Source organism: Ovis canadensis, chromosome 21, assembly GCF_042477335.2.
Source record: "Ovis canadensis isolate MfBH-ARS-UI-01 breed Bighorn chromosome 21, ARS-UI_OviCan_v2, whole genome shotgun sequence".
Classification (NCBI taxonomy): Eukaryota; Metazoa; Chordata; class Mammalia; order Artiodactyla; family Bovidae; genus Ovis; species Ovis canadensis.
Genome location: NC_091265.1, coordinates 43,426,450 through 43,451,762, shown reverse-complemented (window position 1 = coordinate 43,451,762; position 25,313 = coordinate 43,426,450). Strand labels below are relative to the sequence as shown.

Here is a 25,313-nt window from a genome sequence, read left to right as displayed (position 1 = left end):
ACTTGAGTAAAGTATTGAGTCTATAAGTAACTCCCCTTAGTTCCCTATTACGCATAGAAACTGTTCCTTGCAGAATAGACAGAACAAGTTGCCATATCTATATTGGAGTATATTATATCATTGCACTCACATTAAATCCTCTGTGACTTCAATAACCTCAGATATGCAGATGACACCACATTTATGGCATAAAGAGAAGAAGAACTAAAGAGCCTGTTGATGAAACTGAAAATTGAGAATGAAAATGTTGGCTTAAAGCTCGACATTCAGAAAACTAAGATCATGGCATCTGGTCCCATCACTTCATGGCAAATAGATGGGGGAACAATGGAAACAGTGACAGACTTTATTTTGGGGGGCTCCAAAATCACTGTAGATGGTGACTGCAGCCATGAAATCAAAAGAGACTTGTTTCTTAGAGGAAAAGCTATGACAACCTAGACAGCATATTAAAAAGCAAAGACAATACTTTGTCAACAGAGGTCCGTCTAGTCAAATCTACGGTTTTTCCCATAGTCATGTATGGATGTGAGAGCTGGACTCTAAAGAAAGCTGAGCGCCAAAGAACTGATGCTTTTGAACTGTGGTATTGGAGAAGACTCTTGAGAGTCCCTTGGACGGCAAGAAGATCCAACCAGTCCATCTTAAAGGAAATCCGTCCTGAATATTCATTGGAAGGACTGATGCTGAAGCTGAAACTTCGATACTTTGGCTATCTGATGTAAAGAACTGACTCATTGGCAAAGGCCATGATGCTGGGGAAATTGAAGGTGGGAGGAGAAGGGGACAACAGAAGATGAGCAGGTTGGATGGCATCACCAGTTCGTTGGACATGAGTTTGAGTAAGCTCTGGGAGTTGGTGATGGACAGGAAAGCCTGGCGTGCTGTTGTCCATGGGGTCACAAGGAGTCAGACATGACTGAATGACTGAACTGAACTGAACTGACTTCCTATGTGGCCAAAGTGATAACAATAGTGACCATTTATTCATTTATTTTTTGCCTCTTGATAAGACTGAAAATCATAATCAAAATTATGATCTCTAATTCTGAAAGAATTCTAGGGCACATAAAAAATTAGTCACAGATTTCATTTTCTTTGAATCAATGAACCAAATCCTCAGAATCTGAAATTGCCCTTCCAGGGCTATGGAGTAAAAACAAGAAGAAAGCCCTGGGATATTCTGCCTTAAGAGGGTAAGTTTCTGAATTCCATTTATATTTGTGTTTTCCTTGTTTGAGATGGAGACTGAAAACCTAAGATATGACAGTTCAGTTCCTATTTGTGTAGTCAGAGATTCAACTGAATCTTGAAGAGAAATCTTTTTGAGGGAAGAGCAGGGAATGTTTAGAATCATTTACAGACACTAGAGATGCAGTTTCTTAGTAAGTTCCCTCTACATGGATGGAACTCTCTTTCTTCTACTTTTAAGCCTTTACTCTGTGATATAATGGAAGGACTGAGGTTGAAGCTGAAACTTCAATACTTTGGACACCTGATGTGAAGAACTGACTCATTGGAAAAGACCCCGATGCTGGGAAAGATTGAAGATGGGAGTAGAAGGGGACGACAGAGGATGAGATGATTGGTTGGCATGACCAACTCAATGGACATGAGTTTGAGTAGGCTCCGGGAGTTGGTGATGGACAGGGAGGCTTGGCATGCTGCAGTCCATGGGGTCACAAAGAGTCAGACATGACTGAGTGACTGAACTGATATGGAACAGCTTAATCTGTCCTAGACTTTAGTTCCTCTTGCCCTTGAAAAAATAAATAAATTGGAAGCAATATTCTTGGTTCCTACCTTGTATAGTCTTAGGTACACTAGAGGGAAAAACCAGGCTTTGGGGGTTGCTGCCAAAAGAAGAGCAGAGGTGAGGAGAGGGTCCAAGTGAATGAAATAATGGTGAGATGAGAAAAGGAAAACTGTTCTGGCTCACACTTCTTTTCCGCTGTTGTTCAGTTGCTCAGTCGTGTCCGACTCTTTGCAGCCCTATGGACTGAACCCCGCCAGACTCCTCTGTCCATAGGATTCTCCCTCCAGGGAATCTTCCCGACTCATGGCTCAAACCTGCCTCTCCTGTGTCTCCTGCATTGCAGGCACATTCTTTACCCCTGAGTCACCATTATCTTTTTGGATAAAAGGCTAAATTTTGATGCTTTTTGCTACTTAGTTTGTAAAGCATGTATAAGGGAATTTTATGCCACTCATTTCCATAGTAATGGTAAGTAAATTCTATGGGTCCAGTTTGGGCTATCCCAGCACATACATCACTTTATGTGAGGAGATGTGAGAAATACTCTTTTTTCTCTATGTAAGCCTTCTCCCCTGTTTTCACAGATCCCTTTAGAGAAGAATGACTCCAGGGAATGACTTTCATGACTCAGTCCATTTTAGTGGGATTAACAGACCAATCAGTTCTTCAACTCCCCTGTTTTTCCTGTTTCTAGTAATGTATATGGTCACTGTGATGGGAAATTTGAACTTGATCATCCTAATTGGGCTGAGTTCACACCTGCACATCCCTATGTTCTTTTTCCTCTTTAATTTGTCCTTCATAGATCTCTGCTATTCTTCTGTTTTTACACCTAAATTGCTGATCAACATCATATCAAAAAAGATTATCTCCTACATGGTATACATGACCCAGCTTTGTTTCTTCATTTTTTGGTATTTCTGAATACTATGTGTTGACATCAATGGCCTGTGATGACTATGTGGCCATCTGTAACCCACTGTTGTGTAACATTGCCATGCCCCCTAAAGTGTGTTCCAGGCTTATGCTTGATTCTTACTTGATGGCATTTTCTGGTGCCCTGGTTCACACTGGATACGTGCTGAATCTGATCTTCTGTGATGCAAACACTATCAACCATTATTTGTGTGACACCTGCCCTCTGCTCCAGCTCTCCTACACAAGTACCTGCATCCTCGAGCTGGAAATTATCATCGTGTCAGGAATCAACATCACTGTGTGCAGTCTCACCATCCTGTCTCTTATGGCCTCATTCTCTCCAATATCCTTCACATCAAGTCTGCAGAGGGCAGGTCTAAAGCCTTTAGCACCTGCAGTTCCCACATCTTTGCTGTTTCTTTGTCCTTTGAATCAAGTGCATTTGTGTACCTCAAGCCATCTTCTATGCCCATGAATAAGGGAAAAGTCTCTTCTGTCTTTTACACCAGTGTGGTTCCCATGATGAACCCCTTAATTTATTGTCCCCTTAAGGAACAAAGATGTTAAACTTGCTCTGAGAAAAACCCTGAGGATGGTGAAGTTTTTATCAGAAACATTATCTGTCTGTGCATGTAGTTAGAAGACAAGGAGATTCTGTGTGTTTATTTAAATATTTATAGTTAGAATCTTATTTCTCTCCTTTTTAAAAAAAATGAATTAAGGAATATTTGAGCCTTCCCTCAATAATTTATTTCTGGTTTTTATGTCTGGTGCTTCTTTTCCCCTAATCATTTGCATGAGATCTGCTGCAGATTTCCTTCTTACTAGTAATTTTAAATAAAAAAATGTCGTATCTCTGTTATTTTTATTGTCATTTCACACTTTCAGCTTTTACTGAAAAGGAAAATGGTCCCCAAGTGATCAAATTTGAGAGGTGTCATATAATGACAGACCAATGATGAAAATCAGCTAGACAAGACTAAAGTATCATTGTTTCACTGGAGTTGTGCTTATCTGCCACCTGCTGTTAGGAGCATGCATCAGATATTCTGTTTCTACACCCATCTTTCCATTCTCTGACCTGGAAGACTGTCTCCTTTAAATGTCAGAGATTTAAGTTTCCATAAAGGCTGTGACTGTATTTTATTTTGTATCTGGTAAGTATTTTACATCAAACTTTGAGCCAGAGTGTTCTCTTTATGTTTGTACAATGAACTCAGCAAATGACAGATCATCTAAATATATTTTTTCATCGAAAGTAAAGTGAAACTCAGAGTGGTTGATGATTACATGTCACAGGTTCATAAAGAAAAAAATCTAGACTAAACAGTTAGCCTTCTAATTTCAAGTCTGCTACTTCTGTAGTCTACTTACATCTTCTTTGTTCTATTCTATTTGTTTCGTTATGATTATTAATGAGAAAATATTTTTAATCTGAAGCTTCAGTTCAGTTCAGTTCAGTCTCTCAGTTGTGTCCGACTCTTTGCGACCCTATGAATCACAGCACGCCAGGCCTCCCTGTCCATCACCAACTCCCGGAATATCTGAAGCTTAACTGTTGTTTATTCCAGGGGATGTAAGAATTTCTCTCATGGTGCATGCTGCTTTTTTGTTGTTTGTTTGCTTATTTAGGGAAAGTGTTTCATGGTTTTCTTTGGGTGGAAAACGAAGGTTTTTGAAAGAGTATTTTGGTGAGATGGGTTTTCCCAGGTGGCCCTATGATGAGGAAACTGCCTGCCAATGCAGGAGACATAAGAGATGTGGGTTTGATCTCTGGGTCTGGAAGATCCCCTGGGGGAGAGCAAGACAACCCACTCCAGTATTCTTACCTGGAGAATCCCATGGACAGAGGAGCCTGGAAGTCTACAGTCCATAGGGTCGCAAAGTCAGACGCAACTAAACGACTTAGCACTCACATTGATGAAATGATTGACTCAAATAGGAGGGCGTTTTGTGTGGGTCTAAAATTAAGAAAATTGAATTGCAGGTGTTTGAATTTTTTTTTTTTTAAGAGAACAGGATGTGGTAAAGAAAGGAGTCCAGAATCACATCATGAAGACGGACTTCTACAAGACACATGGCCAGGAAATGAGGTCGCTGTGTGGGAAGTGGTCATAAGGCTTAGGAAACAGATTTTATTCTGATATTGTATTCTTCGATGCTGGACTGTATATGTATTTCACAGTGTATAAACCTTTGATAAAGTTATAATGTACATGACTGTAAAGTAGTAGGGAACTGGGAAATGATGGTGAAAAAGCTGTGGCCACATTTGGAACCAGGGAGAAAGAGGGCAGCTACAGGTGATAAAATAGTTAAGAGCATTTGAAATTCACATTAGGAAGAAGGAATTTAGAGAGTAAATTGATGGATTTCAAGGCCCCTACCTACGACTCTGCTCTCCTTTCAATAAGGCCCTAGAAATATTATTGAGCTCACAGTGTTTCTCTGAATAGGCTATCAGCTTAAGTTATTTGATTTTTGACAGTTTTTTTTTTGTGGCACTTCATATGCTACTTCCATACAGATTTTAAATTACTCAACCTCAAAATGCAACTGGCAGTTTAATGACATCTTGAAAGAAATACTTGGTGGATACACATAATTTTGCACTGTGTATACTGGAAAAGATGTTGCATTTTTAATTTTTTAAAGGCAAAAATGCAACCTATAAAAGCCTCAATATGATGTGTCAAGGGTTAATGTAAATATTTTCCATGGATGTCAGGCATGCACATGTCCGGGAGAGGCTTCTACAAAGCTTATGGAACTGAAGGTCAGATAGTAGGACATTTCCCCTTCAATATCCAGTGTCTATACTCTGATTACTGATTGTTGCTTCTAAACCAGACCTGTAGACACAGGGGGAGCAGCCACTGTTGGTGCATCTCCCCACCTTGGCTATAATCCCCTCCTGATCCAGTTGAAGTGACTTCCAGGGAATTTAAAGGCCTGTACCCTTTTTCCCTCCCATCCTGTTTTTCTTTTTGGAGCCAGACATTAAAGACTAGGACTTTTGTAAAGTAAGAAGCATATACAGAGATAATGAGAAGATCTTCATATATGTATCTGGAATGACACAGGCTCAAAAAGACCAGAGAATTTAATTTTTTTACCTAAACCTGATCCTCTGCACAGAGATGGCCTATAACAATCTAAACTACAAAAATGAGAAGGGCGTTCTAGATAGCAGGTTGGTAGAATGCTAAGCTCACCCCTCCTCAGGAACTCATCACAATATGGAGAAACTCTTGCTGAAATCCATGTGGGCAAGAGCAGAACAGCTGTTCTACAACCAAGGTTGTAAAGAATGATCCTATGGAGTCTGCCAGGAAGGGGAGAGAAATGATATGGTTGGGACCTATACTTCTCACCTGGGATAGAGAAGAGGAAGGGATATCACAGGCTGGGGAATCCTCCTGCAGGAGTAAGGATTTGGGGCTAGATTATAGGCACACCAGCCCTGGGGTTTAACAACAGGAAATAAGCACCCTTTCTGGCTTGAAAACCAGTGGAGATTTACTTGAATGCTGCAAGTAACTGAGATCCTGCTTTTGAAGAGCATGTGCCAGACCTGCTCACTCCCAGTCACAGCAGGGAGGCAGCAGATTGAAAACTGCCTGGGACTCCATCCAGCTGGCCAGGACCACCGCAGCATCCCCTCTACCCAGCCCTAATGAGCTCCTGCCCCAGCCTCTCATGCTCCTGTGGGTGCTTCCCACTAAAGGGGAGGATGGATACCATTGCTAATAAAAGTGTACACACTTGGAGGAATGGGAGGTGACTTGGGCACTGAGCCTGCAACTGAACCACTGTCAACTCATATGTCTCTGCAGGCACTCCAGGAGGAGTGAAGTTGGGTCCAGGGAAGAGAACACTATCACCAGAGTGCACATCCTTGTCAATTTTGGCGGGGGGCAGGGTCAGCTCTGTGCTGTGGCACCCTCACCACTATCCAAACACTAACTGAGGTGAGGTTGTTGATATTAGTTGTTAAGTTGTGTCCGACTCTTTTGTGACCCCATGGACTGTAGCCCACAAGGCTCCTCTATTCATGGGACTTCCCAGGCAAGAGTACTGGAGCAGGTTGCCATTTCCTGCTTCAGAGAACCTTCCTGACCCAGGAGCCAAACCTGGGTCTCCTGCCCCTGGTACATTTTTTTTTTTTTTTTTTTTTTTTACCACTGAGCCACCAAGAAAGCCGTTAGCACACAAAACCAGCTGAGAAGTGCAACCCCAAGCTCTGATACCTTGATCATGGCTTAGAATAATTCAGAAATTGCCATCACATACAGGAGAAATCCACTTTGTCAAGGCTCTTATTCCAGCTCCTCAGGCCACACACCTACCCCTGGTAAGGTGGTGAAAGCCACTGGGAACAGGGAAGCCCTTGCTCACACCTGGCTCTGGCTCTGGTCCCATCAACTCCAGCCCTACATCCCACCAATGCAGTGGCTGCCATCACATCCCAGGAGAAGACACGGTCCATGCTCACTTCAGATCCAGTTCTCCCACCAAAGCCATTGGACATACATAGACTTCATAGGGACACTCCCATACAAGAAACCACTTTCAAGACTGGAATATGTAATTGCTTTACCTAATGTCAGACAGACAGAAAACGTTAAGAAAAATCAGAAGTTATAAGAATTTGTTTCAGACCAAAGAATGAGAACAAGTAAAATCTTGATTAAAACCCTAATGAAAAGTAGATAACTAATTTACCTGATAAAGAATTCAAAGCAATACTGTATTGTAAAGTAAAATAAAGTAAAAAAAAAAAAGAATTCAAAGCAATAGTAGTAAGAATGCTAATGAAACCAGGGGAAATAATAGATGAACACCATGAGTATTTTAACAAGGAACTGGAAAAAAAGTTATAGCTCAAGTATACAATAACTGTAGTGAAAAATACACTAGCAGGAATTAGCAGCATTTTAGTGATAAAGAAGAATGCTTAAGTGATACAGATGACAGAGTCATGGAAATCATGCAATGAGAATAGCAAAAAAGAAAAACAAATTTTAAAAATATGAGTAGTTTAATGGACTTCTGTGACAACATCAAGCTTATTAACATTCATGTTTTAGTGGAAACAGCAGGAAAAAAGAGAAAATGTAAAAGATGTATTTAATGAAATTTTGGCTAAACACTTGAAGGAAACAGCTATCCAGGTTTGGGAATTATGGAGGGTCTCAAACAAGATGAACCCAAAGTGAAATACACTATGGTATATCATAATTAAAGTGGCAAAAGTTAAAGATCAAAATAGAATTTTAAAGGCAGCAATAGGAAAACAAATAATCTCATTTGAGGTAACCCACATAAATTTATTATAAGTTGATTTTTCCGAAGGGCTTCTGCAGGGCAGAAGGGAGTAGCACAATATATAAAGTGCTGAAGGGAAAAACAAAACAAAAAGAAACCAAAAAATCCTGCAGCCTAGAATACTCTTCCAAGCCAAGACTATCATTTAGAATTGAAGTAAAAATAAAAAGCATCTCCAATAGCAAACACTAAAAGGGTTCACCAATACTAAGCCAACTATAGAAGAAATACTGGAGAGTATATAACTTCATTGCTAACACTAACAAGCGGGTACTCTTTCTACCCCCTTCTGATGCCTATGTCAGAAGCTTTCTCTATCTCCTTTATACTTTAATAAAACTTTATTGCACAAAAAAAGTCTTCATTGTTGAAAAAGACTACAAGAAGAATAAGAAATTAGAGGAAGGGAAAATTCTAAGGGTAAAGGCAAGTATATAGTAAAGACTGTGGACCAACCACTTTAAGCTAATATAGTGGTTAAAAATGAAAATTGTAAAATCATCCAAGATATGGAAGAAACCTAATGTCCATGAAGGGCCAAATAAATAAAGATGTGGTTAATACACACAATAGAATACTGCTCAGCTGTTTGTTAAAAAGAATGAAGTTTTGCCATTAGCAATAAATGAATGGACTTGGAGGATATTATACTAAATGAAATAAGTCACTGAGAAAGACAGACACTACATAATATCATTTATATTTGAATCTAAAAAATACAATAAACTAGTAAATATAAAAATGAATTAGACTCACAGACATAGCAAACAAACTAATGGTTATCAATGAGGAATTAAGAGAGAGGGGCAAGAAAAGGGTAGGAACTAAGAGATATAGTTCAGTTCAGTCGTTCAGTCATATCTGACTCTTTGCAACCCCATCAGTCTCAGCATGTCGGGCCTCTCTGTCCATCACCAACTCCAGGAGTTTACCCAAACTTATGTCCATTGATCCATGATGCCATCCAGCCATCTCATCCTCTGTCATCCTCTCCTTCTCCTGCCCCCAATCCCTCCCAGCATCAGGGTCTTTTCCAATGAGTCAGCTCTCCGCATGAGGTGGCCAAAATATTGGAGTTTCAGCTTCGGCATCAGTCCTTCCAATGAACACCCAGGACTGATCTCCTTTAGGGTGGACTAGTTGGATCTCCTTGCAGTCCAAGGGACTCTCAAGAGTCTTCTCCAACATCACAGTTCAAAAGCATCAATTCTTCAGCGCTCAGCTTTCTTCACAGTCCAACTCTCACATCCATACATGACCACTGGAACAACCATAGCCTTGACTAGACGGACCTTTGTTGGCAAAGTAATGTCTCTGGTTTGTAATATGCTATCTAGGTTGGTCATAACTTTTCCTCCAAGGAGTAAGCATCTTTTAATTTCATGGCTGCAATCACCATCTGCAGCGATTTTGGAGGCCCCCCCACCCAAATAAGTCTGACACTGTTTCCACTGTTTCCCCATCTATTTCCCATGAAGTGATGGGACCAGATGCAATGATCTTCATTTTCTGAACGTTGAGCTTGAAGCCAACTTTTTCACTCTCCTCTTTCACTTTCATCAAGAGGCTTTTTAGTTCCTCTTCACTTTCTGCCATAAGGGTGGTGTCATCTGCATATCTGAGGTTATTGATATTTCTCCTGGCAATCTTGATTCTAGCTTGTGCTTCTTCCAGCCCAGCATTTCTCATGATGTACTCTGCATATAAGTTAAATAAGCAGGGTGACAATATACAGCCTAGACGTACTCCTTTTCCTATTTGGAACCAGTCTGTTGTTCCATGTCCAGTTCTAACTGTTGCTTCCTGACCTGCATATAGGTTTCTCAAGAGGCAAGTCAGGTGGTCTGGTATTCCCATCTCTCTCAGAATTTTCCACAGTTTATTGTGATCCACACAGTCAAAGGCTTTGGCATAGTCAATAAAGCAGAAATAGATGTTTTTTCTGGAACTCTCTTGTTTTTTGATGACCCAGCGGATGTTGGCAATTTGATCTCTGGTTGCTCTGCCTTTTCTAAAACCAGCTTGAAACATCTGGAAGTTCATGGTTCACATATTGTTGAAGCCTGGGCTTGGAGAATTTTGAGCATTACTTTACTAGCATGTGAGATGAGTGCAATTGTGTGGTAGTTTGAGCATTCTTTGGCATTGCCTTTCTTTGGGATTGGAATGAAAATTGACCTTTTCCAGTCCTGTGACCACTGCTGATTTTTCCAAATTTGCTGGCATATTGAGTGCAGCACTTTCACAGCATCAACTCTTAGGATTTGAAATAGCTCAACTGGAATTCCATCATCTCCACTAGTTTTGTTCATAGTGATACTTTCTGAGGCCCACTTGACTTCACATTCTGGGATGTCTGGCTCTAGGTAATTGATCACACCATCATGATTATCTTGGTTATGAAAATCTTTTTTGTACAGTTCTTCTGTGTATTCTTGCCACCTCTTCTTAATATCTTCTGCTTCTGTAAGGTCCATACCATTTCTGTCCTTTATTGAGCCCATCTTTGCATGAAATGTTCCTTTGGTATCTCTAATTTTTTTTGAAGAAATCTCTAGTCTTTCCCATTCTGTTGTTTTCCTCTATTTCTTTGCATTGATCACTGAGGAAAGCTTTCTTATCTCTAAGAGATATAGCTTCTATGTATAAAGTAAACAAGCTATAAGACTATCCTGTACACACAGGGACAATAACAATGTTGTATAATAAATATAAAAAAATATAATCTTTAAAATTTGAATCACTCTGTAGTATACCTGAAACTGATATAATATTGTAGATATACTTGAAACTTATATAATATTGTAGATAGATATCAACCTCCATATAAAGGTGAAAATTATAAATTCAGTCATAACTACAACAAATGCGATGGACATGAAAATTTAAAATACAACATCTAAAACCCAAAATGTGGGAGAAGCAAGTAAAAATGTAAATATACTAGAATTTGTTTGAACTTAAATTACTAGCATTTAAAATGAGTGTCTATAGATATAGGTGGTAATCCTAATAAACAACCTTTAGTAGATATTATAAAACCTAGAGAGAAAGAAGCACAAGCATAACACTACAGAAATCATCAAACCACAATGGAAGAGATCGGTAGGAAAAAAAAAACAGAGAAGACACTCAGAAACATCCAGAAAACAAATAACAAAAGATAGTAAATAGATACATATTTAAGTGTCAGTAGACTAAATGCTCCAATAGGAGGACATAAGGTGGCTAAATGGATTAAAAAAACCAAATCAAAAAAACAAAAAAAGAGCCTTCTCTGCCTACAAGAGATTCACTTCAGATCTAAAGAGACACACAGACTAAAATGAGGGACAGTAAAAGATATTTAAGTCAAGTGGAAAAAAAGAAATCGGGGAATTCAATACCCATATCACACAAAGAAGTCATTACAACAAAGTCAATAGTAAAAGACAAAGAAGGACATTAAAAGGATCAATGCAAGAAGAGAATATAACGTTCAGAAACGTATATGGACCTAATATGCTTATGTGCTAAGTTGCTTCAGTTGTGTCCGACCATTGCGACCTTATAGACTGTAGCCAGCCAGGATCCTCTGTCTCTGGGATTCTCCAGGCAAGAATACTGGTGTGGGTAGCCATTCCCTTCTCCAGGGGATCTTCTTGAACCAGGGATTGAACCCAGGTCTCCTGCGTTACGGGTAGATTCTTTACCTTCTGAGCCCCCAGGGAAGCCCTTGGAAAAAGGTACAGAGGTTCATCACAAAACTAAAAATAAAACTGCTTTATGATCTAACAATCAGTATATATCTGAAGAAAACAAAACCAGTAATGTGAAAAAATACACGTGACCAGTGTTCACAGCAGCATTATTTTCGATAGCAAAGATGTGAAAGCCACCTAAATGTGTATCAATAGATTAATTATATATATATATATGGATATATATACATACATCATACACATACATTTAATGGCTCAGTTATATATATATATATATAAAATATTTGTCATGAAAAAGGATGAAATTTTGCCATTTGCAGTCATGTATCTGGTCCTAGAGAATAGTATATTCAGGGAACTAACACAAAGATCAGTATGGTATGTTATTAGTCATATGTGTAATATACAAAAATACAACAAAAAATGAATATGACAGAACAGAAGCATTCTCACAGATATAGAGACCAAACTGGTGGCTAGCAATGAGGAGAGGGAAGGGGTAAATGAAAATATAGGAGGAGGGCATTAAGATATATAGACCTATATATAAAATATATAAACAAGAAGGATATACAATGAAGAATATAGCCACTATTTTTGTATAGCTTTAAGTGAACTATAAGCTATAAAAATATTGAATCACTACGTTTTACACCTAAAATTGACATAGTATTTTAAATCAAATATACTTCAATAAAAAAATCTTTCTTTGACTTCTGATAACTTATTATAATGTCCCTTATAGTGGATTTCTTTGGGATCATCTTATTTGGAATATTTTTGTTTCCTGGTTCGAGATGTCCAGTTCCTTGCACAGATTTGGGAATTTTTTTTCAGCTAGTTTTTCTTTGGGAAATCTTATAGACTATTACTCACATTTTTCTCTTTTGGTGATCCCTGTAATGTCTGTGTGTCATGTGATACAATACATTCCATAAATCTTTGACTTTTGACATTATTTTTTATTCTTTTATCTATTCACTCCATTTACTGAATTGTTTCAATTGTCCTTTTTTCCAAATTCTATAATCCTTTGCTTTGTCTGTTTAGTCTGTGGTTTTGATCTTTTACTGAATTTTTCAGTTCAATTATCATGGTTTTGACTTCATGACTTCTGTTTGGTACTCTTTGAAGAAAAAAGTCACACTTTGCTCATGTATTGTTCAGTGACTACATCAAACATCTTTATGACAGTTAAAGGAATTCTCTGTCACTTAAGTAATATATCTCCATTTCTTTAGGTCCAATTTGTATGCTCATTTTCTTGGAATGTTTCTTTTTTTTTAAATGTAATTGAACTTTTCTTTATTTTCCCTTGACTTTCTGCACTCATGTCTGCACACAGACAAAAATAGCAAACTATTTTAATCCTCATGAACTGGCCTTGTACTGGAGCTGACCCTATTAATAAGCCTGGTTAGGAAAGGCAGACCTCTCAAACTTGTGATAGTGCAGTCCACTTTTCTAGTTTTTAATAGCTCCCAGGAGTCAGGAGAATGTCAGGATCCCATTAGACTCTTAACATGGGAGATTCAAGTCAATTCCTCTGGCAGCCCCTAGGTAAATTGCGTTAATGGCTGCACAGTGCACCTTTTCCTTTATAAGGAGAAGCTGTAGGAAAAGTATTTTCTACTTCTAGCTGTGTTAAACCAAAGTGAGGTGGGTGGCTACAGAGAATTTTAGCATAAACTGCTGTCTCTCTTCTCTCTCATCTCAGCCAGCTAGATTATGCCGTATCCTGTGCCTGTCCTGCTTTCTGACACAGACTAAACAGAAGCCAGCCTTCTGGATGGCCCCTAGAAAAACTGGAGCTTTGGATGTATTGTGCATCTCTTTCTCTTCCCAGGGAGAACCTGGGAAATGGCGATTTTGTACCAGTCACGTGGTTTTGGACTTCCATAGGTATATGGAGAAGGCAATGGCACCCCACTCCAGTACTCTTGCCTGGAAAATCCCATGGACGAAGGAGCCTGGTGGGCTGCAGTCCATGGGGTCGCTAAGAGTCGGGCACGACTGAGCGACTTTACTTTCACTTTCATGCATTGGAGCAGGAAATGGCAACCCAGTCCAGTGTTCTTGCCTGGAGAATCCCAGGGACGCAGGAGCCTGGTGGGCTGCCGTCTATGGGGTCGCACAGAGTCGGATACGACTGAAACGACTTAGCAGTAGCAGCAGGTATATGGAAGACGTATCTTGAATTTTCTTAACAGCTTCAGTGTAATTAGTATCATGATTGAACTGTGTTCAGGATCCTTTTAACTAAGTTTTGTACATAAATTGTTTTTGAGTCAGTGTGTTCATGCAGGGAAAGAGATTCTAGGGCTTGCTCTACTGCAATCTTGTTGATGGGAAATTGTTAATTTTGGCTGTCCCTTGGGTGATGCACTATCCCGACAGTGAAGGATAAAATTGTGTTAAATATTGAAGCTATAAGGGACTAAAGAAAGATTGTAAAGACAAACCCCTTAGTTCCCTATTATATGTAGAAACTGTTCCCTAGGGAAGAGACTGAACAAGCTACTTCCATGTTGTATCATTACATGCACACTAAAATCCTCTGTGACTTAGCATGCACCAAAAATGATTTTAGAGTCCATTTATTGTTTTCTGCCACTGGATAGGACAAAAATCATAATCAAAATTATGATCTATAATTCTGAAAGATTTCTAAGGTATAACAGAAATTGTTTACAGGTGACATTTTCTTAGAAAAAATAAAACCAAAGCCCGAGAACCTGAAATTGCCCTTCCAGGACCATGGGGTAAAATCACTAAGAAGAAAGGCCTGGGATATTCTGGCTTCAGAGAGTGAGTTTCCGAATTACATTTATATTCATGTTTTCTTTGTCCAAGGTGCAGACTGAGATATGATACGATTGAGACTCAGATATGACAGTTCATTTCCTATTTGTGCAGTCCTGAGATTCAACTGAATCTTGCAGAGAAAACTGTTTGAAGGGAGAGCAGAGAATGTTCAGAAATATTAAAGGATACAGGTGGTACAGTTTCTTAGTAAGTTCCCTCTCCATGGATAGAACACTCTTTCTTCTACTTTTATAGCTTTTACTCTGTGATAGATGGAGTAACTTAACCTTTCCTAGACTTTGGGTTGCTCTTGTGTTTCTTTCTCTCTTTTTTTTTTTTTCATTTTTCCCCTAAACCATGTATTTATTTATTTATTTTAATTAGAAGCAATATTCTTGGTTCCTACCCTGTAAATTCCTATCTGCGCTAGAGACAAAAGCCAGGCTTTGGGGGTTGCTGCCAAAAGAAGAGGAGAAGTAGGAAGAGGGTCCAAGTGAATGAAATAATGGTGAGATGAGAGAATGAAAATTCTGTCTTGGTTCAAACTTCTTTTCCATTATCTTTTTGGGTAAAAGGCTAAATTTTGATGCTTTTTGCTACTTAGTTTATAAAGCATTTATAAAGGAAATTCTTGTCACTCATTTCCATGGTAATGGTAAGTAAATACTATGGGTTTAGTTTGGGCTACCCACAGTCATTCCTAGTACATATGTCACTTATGTGAGAAGATGTGAGAAACACGTTTTCCTCTATGTAAGCCTTCTCCTTGTTTTCACAGATCCCCTTAGAGAAGAATGGCTCCACGGAATGACTCTTTCACGACTCAGTTCATTTTAGCGGGATTAACAGACCAATCAATTCTTCAACTCCCCCTGTTTTTCCTGTTTCTAGTAATGTATATGGTCACTGTGATGGGAAATTTGAGCTTGATCATCCTAATTGGGTTGAGTTCACACCTGCACACACCTATGTATTTTTTCCTCTTTAATTTGTCCTTCATAGATCTCTGTTATTCTTCTGTTTTTACACCTAAAATGCTGATCAACATCATATCAGAGAAGAAGACTATCTCCTACATGGGGTGCATGACCCAGCTTTACTTTTTGTGTTTTTTTGGTATTTCTGAAAGTTATGTGCTGACATCAATGGCCTATGATCGCTATGTGGCCATCTGTAACCCACTGTTGTATAACATTGCCATGTCCCCTAAAGTGTGTTTCAGTCTTATGTTTGGTTCCTACCTGATGGCATTTTTTGAGGCAACAACCCTCATTGGATGCATGCTGAGACTGACCTTCTGTGATGCAAACACCATCAACCATTATTTGTGTGACATCTACCCTCTTCTCCAGCTCTCCTGCACAAATACCTACATCATTGAGCTAGAAGTTATCATTGTGTCAGGCATCAATATCACTGTGCCGAGTCTCACCATCTTTGTCTCTTATGGTCTCATCCTCTCCAACATCCTCCACATCAAGTCCACAGAGGGCAGGTCCAAAGCCTTCAGCACCTGCAGTTCCCACATCATTGCTGTTTCTCTGTTCTTTGGATCAAGTGCATTTGTGTATCTCAAACCATCTTCTGTGTCTGTGGATGATGGGAAAATATCCTCTGTCTTTTACACGAATGTGATTCCCATGATGAATCCCTTAATTTACAGCTTGAGGAACAAAGATGTTAAACTTGCTTTGGGAAAAACCCTATGTGTGGCAGAGTTTTGATTAGAGACATTATCTGTCTGTGGATATAGTTACAGGACAAGGAGATTCTGTGTGTTCAATTAAATATTTTTAGTCATGGCCTTATTTTTCTATTTTTTAAAATAAGAGGCCTAAGAAAATTTAAGCCTTCTCAAAATAATGTATTTCCAATTTTTCTGTCTGTACTTCTTTTTTCCCTAAATGATTTGCGAAATATCTCCTCTGGTTTTCCGTTTAGCTAATAGTAATAAATTATAAATGTAACTCTTATTTTTTAGCTTCATTTCAAAGTTTTAATTTTTACTGAAGAAAAATGGCCTCCAAGTGATCAAATTTGAGATACCTTTGATATAGAGACAGAAATGATGAAAATCAGCTAGACACCACTGCTGCTGCTGCTGCTGCTAAGTCACTTCAGTCGTGTCCGACTCTATGCGACCCCATAGATGACAGCCCACCAGGCTCCCGTCCCAGGGATTCTCCAGGCAAGAGTACTGGAGTGGGTTGCCATTGCCTTCTCCAATGCATGAAAGTGAAAAATGAAAGTGAAGTTGCTCAGTCATGTCTGACTCTTTGTGACCCCATGGACTGCAGCCTACCAGGCTCTTCCGTCCATGGGATTTTCCAAGCAAGAGTACTGGAGTGGGTTGCCATTGCTTTCTCCAAGTGATCAAATTTGAGATACCTTTGATATAATGAGACAGCAATGATGAAAATCAGCTAGACAGCACTAGAGTAGCATCATTTTATTGGAGTTGTAACTTCCACATGCTTTAGAAGCATGTATCAGATGTTTTTCACTGTTTTATTCCCATCTTTCTATTATCTGACTAGGAAGACTATGTCTCCTTTAAATGTCAGAGATTGAAGCCTTCATTAAGATGTTGACTATACACTTTTTTGCATCTCTAAATATTTTACACCAAGCTTCTTTGGGCAAGTGTTTTCTTTTTGCTTTTGTTCAATGAAACCAGCAAGTGACAGATCATACAAATATACTTATTTCATAGATGGTGAAATGAAGCTCAAAATGGTTAATGATTTGATGTCACAGTTTCATAAAGAAAAAATCTAGACTAAACTGTTAGCCTTCTAATTTCAAGTCTGCTACTTTTGTAGTCTGCATACATCCACTTCATTCTACTCTATTTCCTTCAGTATGATCATTAATGGGAAAACATTTTAAATTTGAAGCTTAACTTTTGTTTATTCCAGGGAAATACATGAATTTCTCTCCTGCTGTTTGTTGCTTTTTTATTGTTGGCTTGTTTAGGCAAAGAGTTTCATGGGTTTATTTGGGTGGGTAAAGAAGGCCTTTTGGGCTAGTGTATTGGTAAGATGATTGACTCAAATACGGAGCTATTTTTTTTTTTTTGGCAAAATTAAGAAAACTGAATTTGAGTTGTTTTATTAAGAGAATATGGCATGGGTGAGAAAAGGGTCCAGAATCATGTCATTATGACTGACCTCAACAAGACACATGTTCAACAAATAAAAGAGGCCTTGTGTGGGAAGTATTCATGCACATTAGGAGACAAATAGTGTGAATCTGTATGCTTTCTGTACAGGACTGTAAATGTATTTCACTGTCTATAGATCTTCGATAAAGCTATGATGCACATGACTGTAAATTAATAGTGCTTTGGGAAATGAAGGTGAAAAAGCTGTGGTCATGTTTGGCACCAGGAAAGAAGAAGGCAGCAGGTACAAGTAATAAAATTGTTAAGAGCATTTGAAACTCAGTTAGGAAGTAGGAATTTATAGAAGTAAAATGATGGATAAAAAAAGTCCATACCTATGACTTGCCTCTCCTTCCTGGAAGGGCCTAGATATATTATGGAGCTCACAGGGTTTCTCTGGATAGGATGAAAGCTCAAGTTATTGGACTTTTTTGAAACAGTTAAATCAACAGAACTGGAGAGCCTGAGAACAACTAAATCACTCCTATTTCTGTGGACTTCCCAATGCTACTTCTATATGCATTTTTATGGTGCTAACACTCAAAGTCCGGCTGGTAGTATAATGATAACTTGAAAAAAACTTTGGCGAATACACTAAATTTTGGCACGGACTTTACTGTTGGATTTTTTTTTTTTTAAGGAAAAATACTACCTTAAAACTCCTCAATATGATATGTGAAGATATAATGAAAATAATTTTCAAGATGCTTTAACAATATTATTAAATATCATTTTCCTAATCTCCACTCAATATTTGGGTGTTGTGAAATTTAGCATAGCTGATATGTTGAATTTTTTTTTTAATTTTTAGTTGTTCAGCATGGCTAAATCCCTGTCTTACGGTTAAAATGACCACTCATCTCCCATCTCCTGACCTCTAATATCAATATGCTTCTTTTTCACTGAAAAGATCATGTTTATTTAAAATAGTTGATCTTGGTTGGAGTTTCCTTTTTTTTTTTTTTTTACTTTCTGTTTCTAGTTTGTTTCCCCTATAATAACAAATGTGTGTCTAAGCAAGTTCATGTGTCAAGCCATTTGGAAACATTTCATAACTCCATCTACTCACTCTGTTAGGTATTTTATAAATATTTGAGATTTTCCAAGGTATGACTTCCCTGGTGGCTCAGTATAAAGAATCCATCTGACAATGCAGCAGACTCGGGTTGAATCCCTGGGTCAGGAAGATACCCTGAAGGAAGAAATGGCACCCCTTTCCAGTATTCTTGCCTGAAGAATGTCATGGACAGAGGAGCCTGGCAGGCTACAGTCTGTGTGGTTGCAAAACAGTTGGCACAACTTAGCAACTGAGAAACAACAAAATCAAAGGGTGGGTTAGTGTGGTCACTAATGTTTAATTTCATGAGCCTAAAAATTCAGATAAAATGTGTTCATTTTCAGAGAAGATAAACTGTCTTCACAGTTAATTTTATATTTTACTTATTTGAAAAAAAAATATATTTAAAATACAGTTTGTAATAGCTAAGGGTGGCAATTTAAATTTAAGAGAGGCAAGTTTGCTGATAGCTTATTAATTTAAGCACTTTTTATTTAACAATAAGCCTGTCTATCATTTGGATTTCCTTCAAAAGGAGGGAAATCAAGTCAGAGTATTTTACATGCACAGCATAGTTTTACATTTTTGCTTTTGTGACACAGTATATGAATGACACTGACATCTTTTGAAGGAAAGAATTGAAAGGTTGCTGCTGAGCCATGAAAGATGCTGGAATTCTTGGCCTCCAGAGGAGAAGAATTGAATCCAGGGCTAGTGATTAGGCTAGATGACTCAGAGCATTTATTTAATAAAGTTTTATTAAAGTATAAAAGATATAGAGAAAGCTTCTGACATAGACATCAGAAGGGGGCAGAAAGAGTGCCCCCCTGCTAGTCTTTAGCCAGATGTTATATAGCTACTAGCAGTCAGCTAATTGGAGAAAGGAAATGTCTCAAAACTCAGAGACTAGCACCAGGCCCCTCATCCACAACATGCACTTTGAGGTAACATTGGCACAAGGTGAGTTGTCCTGGGCCATAAAATGATTGACATGAATCTTGAAAAAAGGCAGGTTTCCAAGCAAATACAGTCTCATTAACATAGCTTAAGAGAACATTTGTATGAGTAAAACATACTGGTTTGTCAAGTAGGTTTTGAGTCTTAGGTGAACTGACTTGAAGACAGAGTCTAGGGTAAATACATAGTTCATTAACATAGATTAAGACAAACATTTCCATAGAAAAACGCCTTGGTTAAGTAAAGGTCTAAGAAAAGTTCAGGTGGAACCAGGTGTCATCATGGCAACATAGAACTTTAAAAGAAACCTCTTTTTAAATTTGTATAGATAAGGGGAAAAAAATCTAACATTTATAGTTTGTTTCCTCCTGCTGCTTAAGAGTGGAGAAGGAAATGGCAACCCACTCCAATATTCTTGCCTGGAGAATCCCAGCGAAGGAGGAGCCTGGTGGGCTGGCGTCTATTGGGTCGCACAGAGTTGGAAACGACTGACGTGACGCAGCAGCAGCAGCAGCAGCAGCAGCAGCAACTGCATAAGAGAGGGAGAAAAAAATGTCTGACACTTGCACCCTATACCCTCCATTTGGAGACACCTGGCCTTCCTGCCTGTTACCCTCTCAGAATGGTTCCATTGATGTTACAACAGCTGAGAATCAATTGGGTAAGCCATGGGATTCCCTTGTGCTGCTATAAAAGGACAGAGCTGTGTCTGAGTCAGTGTGAAAACTTCATGTTTGTAAGTTTAACAGAAAATGGTCCTCCAAGTTAAAGAGCAGAAAGAAACTTCCCTGGTTACATCCCAAATTTGTTCAAGAGAGAGCTTATATTATTAATTACTCAAGATCAGGTTTGGAATGAGCATGATAAGGGTCACTGCGGTTGAGGGTTGATGGAAATGAGAAGTAAAAGGAATTTTGAGTTGTTTATTGGTTTATTTCCTGAAACTGCACTGTACTGAATTTCATCCTCTATTTTTCCTTTACAGGGATTACACACACACACACACACACACACACACGCACACACACACACACACACACAGAGTATCTTCAAGTCTTGTATTTGATGAGATCTCTGTCTATTATTGCACGGTGTGGAGCCCAGTTTAATCTTTTCAAGCACCTTCAGGTAGATGGTTCCTGCTCCAGCTCCCAGACTGAGAAGTACTTGCTGAATCTAACCAGAAGGTATAGTTATTGCTTCAGACATTAATTTGCTTAGATAAAAACCCAACAACAGCAACTTTTTTTTTTTTTTTTTTTTTTACACCCTGAGTCCTGGGTAATGTGTTGCAATATGCTGTATTTGACAGACATTGGTGATTGCAGCCATGAAATTAAAAGACGCTTACTCCTTGGAAGAAAAGTTATGAGCAACCTAGATAGCATATTCAAAAGCAGAGACATTACTTTGCTGACTAAGGTCCGTCTAGTCAAGGCTATGGTTTTTCCAGTGGTCATGTATGGATGTGAGAGTTGGACTGTGAAGAAGGCTGAGCGCCGAAGAATTGATGTTTTTGAAGTGTGGTGTTGGAGAAGACTCTTGAGAGTCCCTTGGACTGCAAGGAGATCCAACTAGTCCATTCTGAAGGAGATCAACCCTGGGTGTTCTTTGGAAGGAACGATGTTAAAGCTGAAACTCTAGTACTTTGGCTACCTCATGAGAAGAGTTGACTCATTGGAAAATACTCTGATGCTGGGAGGGATTGAGGGCAGGAGAAGAAGGGGACGACAGAGGATGAGATGGCTGAATGGCATTACTGACTTGATGGACGTGAGTCTGAGTGAAATCTGGGAGTTGGTGATGGAGGCCTGGCATGCTGCAATTCATGGGGTCACAAAGAGTCGGACACGACTGAGCGACTGAACTGAACTGAACTGAACTGAAAGTGACCACGTAAGAGACGGATAAATGACAGATTTTGCTAATGCAACACAATAGGACAATATCTTGCACAGAAATGAATTGTAAAATTCACCTTATATAACCAGAATTGCTCCTGATATTTGATTATCTGTTTTATGACCAGAGTCCCTTGGACAGCAAGATCAAACCAGTCAATTTTAAAGGAAATCAACCCTGAATATTCCTTGGAAGGACTGACTGATCCTGAACCTGAAGTTCAAATAATTCGGCCACCTGATGTGAAGAGCTAACTCACTGAAAAACCCCTGATCCTGAGAAAGATTAAGGGCAGGTGGAGAGGGCGCAAGAGACAATGAGATTGTTGGACGGTATCACCCACTCAATGAACATGAGTTTGAGCAAGCTCGGGGATCTAGTGAAGGACAGGGAAGCCTGATGTGCTACAGTCTGTGGGGTTGCAAAGAGTCGGATATTACTGAGGGGCTGAACAACAAAAATGACCATACATTTTCTTTAAATTTCAAAAGAAAAATATGTCATTAATTTAAAAAGGAATTATTAAAGGAATTATTAATTAACTAATTATTAGGACTTGTTAAAGGTTGTTAGAAAAATTTGTCATTATTTTAAAAAGGAATTATTAAAGGCTGTTAAAGGAATTATTCTACTAGAATATTTTCACTCACTTCAGAATATTTTAAAGATAGTCAAATTAACCTTTCATTTTAAGAGATCCTCACAGTAACCCCACCCTGCTTAGGTGATGTGTAAGAAGGAAAACTTATCCAAATATACCACAATCCCTAGATCACAAAATGTGTTAAAGATCAATGATACAAAGATAAATTAGACATAAATCCTGTCTCATTGAGAAAGTGATGTTTAAAATGGATACTTGCAAAAATAGTTTTGGGGCGATTAATGGCCAATACAAAACTCCTAAGGTGATGCTTCTAATGTGTTTGAGAAATAATAAGGGCTACTGTACTGAATGATGGAGTAAAGGAGAGTTAAAACAGATGAGGACAAGGATGTAACAAGAGGAAGATCAGCTTGGATCTTACGGGTTATGGTGAAAATCGGACTTTTTGTTTGAGTGAAATAAGAGTCCAGAAAAGTAACAATAAATTGATTAAAGATTTTAAAGCATGATTCTAATGGGAGGAATAAACTGTAGAAGGCAGTGAATAAATGAAAGATCTACTATGGAGAGGTTTGTAGAGCACTAGTAACAGTAACAGACTATGGTTCTCAGATCAAGGTGGTGGTGTCATAGATGTGATATACAGGATGTTGTTGTTGTGTAAATGTTGTGTTTGTTGTACATTCGTGTCTGACTCTCTTCAACTCCATGGACTGTAGCCAGCCAAGTGCCTCTGTCCATGGAATTCTCCAGGCAAAAATACTGGCGTGGTTAGCCATTTCCTTCTCCAGGGGATCTTCCTGACCCAGGGACAGAACCTGGGTCTCCCACATTGTAGGCAGATTCTTTACTGTCTGAGGCAAATTTTATGTATACATATATAATAAATATAAATGTAGTCATGTTTTACTGAGTTAATTTTAAAGTTTTTTTTTTTTTGTCAAAATATGTCCTAAGTAAATCAGTGGGCAATAGTAGATTAGGAAGAAATTTAATTTAACTGCAAGTAACAAGTACAGCCAAAGCCTTTGACTGTGTGGTTCACAATAAACTGTGGAAAATTCTGAAAGAGGTGGGAATACCAGACCAACTGACCTGCCTCTTGAGAAATCTGTATGCAGGTCAGGAAGCAACAGTTAGAACTGGACATGGAACAACAGACTGGTTCCAAATAGGAAAAGGAGCATGTCAAGGCTGTATATTGTACCCTGCTTATTTAACTTATATGCAGAGTACCTCATGAGAAACACTGGGCTAGAGGAAGCACAAGTTGGAATCAAGATTGCTGGGAACAATATCAATCACCTGAGATATGCAGATGACACCACCCTTATGGCAGAAAGTGAAGAACTAAAAATCCTCTTGATGAAAGTGAAACAGGAGAGTGAAAAAGTTGGCTTAAAGCTCAACATTCAGAAAACAAAGATTGTGGCATCCAGCCCCATTACTTCATGGGAAATAGATGGGGAAACAGTGGAAACCGTGTCGGACTTTATTTTTCTGGGCTTCAAAATCACTGCAGATGGTGACTGCAGCATGATTTTAAAAGACGCTTACTCCTTGGAAGGAAAGTTATGACCAACCTAGATAGCATATTCAAAAGCAGAGACATTACTTTGCCAACAAAGGTCCGTCTAGTCAAGGCTATGGTTTTTCCAGTGGTCATGTATGGACATGAGAGTTGGACTGTGAAGAAAGCTGAGTACCGAAGAATTGATGTTTTTGAAGTGTGGTGTTGGAGAAGACTCTTGAGAGTCCTTTGGACTGCAAGGAGATCCAATCAGTCCATCCTAAAGGACGTCAGTCCTGGGTGTTCATCGGAAGGACTGATGTTGAAGCTGAAACTGCAATACTTTGACCACCTCATGCGAAGAGCTGACTCAATGGAAAAGACCCTGATGCTGGGAAAGACTGAGGGCAGGAGGAGAAGGGGACGACAGAGGATTAGATGGCTGGATGGCATCACCGACTTGATGGACATGGGTTTGGGTGGACTCCGCGTGTTGGTGATGGACAGGGAGGCCTGGCGTGTTGAGATTCACGGGGTCGCAAAGAGTTGGACACGACTGAGCGACCGGACTGAACTGAACTGAATGACATAGCAAACCATAGTGGAATCTTCATTCCTGACCAGAGATCAAGCCCTGAGCCTTTGAAGTGGGAGCACTGACTCCAAGACCCTAGACTACCAGAGAAATAACCCTAGGGAGTATCAAGTATTGAGAACTCACAGAAAGGGAACCAGTTAAGTACAAGACGTGGCATTACCCAACCACCAGTAGCACCATATGCTGGATGCCTCATCTAAACACTAAACAAAACAATAATAAAACCCAATCATCAGCAGGCAGGATTACCACCTCACTCAGCCTTGGCTGTCAGAGGGGGGGAAAAAAACTCAGCAGAAATCTCACCCTATACAAAGCTTACACAAACCACTAGACCAACCTTAGTAGGGCAGAAACCAAAAGAAAGAAAGAATTCAGCCTTGAAGCTTGGGGAAAGGAGACCTCAAACACAATAAGTTAAAAAAAATAGAGAAAAGGCAGAGAAATACAACACAAATGAAGGAACAAACTAGAAACACAGAAGTCCAAATAGATGAAGAGGAATTGGCAAACTACTTGAAAAATAATTGAGAATAATGATAGTAAAGATGATCAAAACCTTGGAAACAGAATGGAGAAAAATGTAAGAATCAATTAACAAAGACCTAGAAGAATTAAAGAATAAACATACAGAGACAAACAAGACAATTACTGAAAATAAAAATACTCTAGAGGAATCAATAGCAGAATATCTGGCAGAAGAATGAATCAGTGAGCTAGAAGATAAAATGGTGGAAATAATTTCTGAAGAGCAGAATAAAGTAAAAAGAATGAAAAGAACTGAGGATAGTCTCAGAGATCTCTGCAACAATATCAAATGCACCAACATTCGAATTATAGGGGTCCTGGAAGATGAGAAAGAGAAAGGGTATGAGAAAATTTTTGAAGAGACTGTAGTTGAAAATTTCACCAATATGGAAAAGGAAATAGTCAATCAAGTCCAAGAGGTACAAAGGATCCCATAGAGGATAAACCCAAGGAAAAACTTGCCAAGACACATACACAAACTGA

At 38.9% G+C, this 25,313-nt stretch overlaps 1 protein-coding gene and 1 pseudogene across 1 annotated transcript; both read left to right on the top strand.

The window, feature by feature from the left end:
• The first annotated feature begins 2,369 nt into the window (after window positions 1–2,369).
• Window positions 2,370–3,314, top strand: LOC138427250 (olfactory receptor 8B3-like; annotated as a pseudogene).
• Window positions 3,315–15,302: 11,988 nt separating this feature from the next.
• LOC138426440 (olfactory receptor 8B3-like) lies at window positions 15,303–16,232 on the top strand. The gene has a single exon (XM_069565001.1). The coding sequence runs from the start codon at window positions 15,303–15,305 to the stop codon at window positions 16,230–16,232; it is 930 nt and encodes a 309-aa protein (XP_069421102.1).
• The last annotated feature ends 9,081 nt before the right edge of the window (window positions 16,233–25,313 follow it).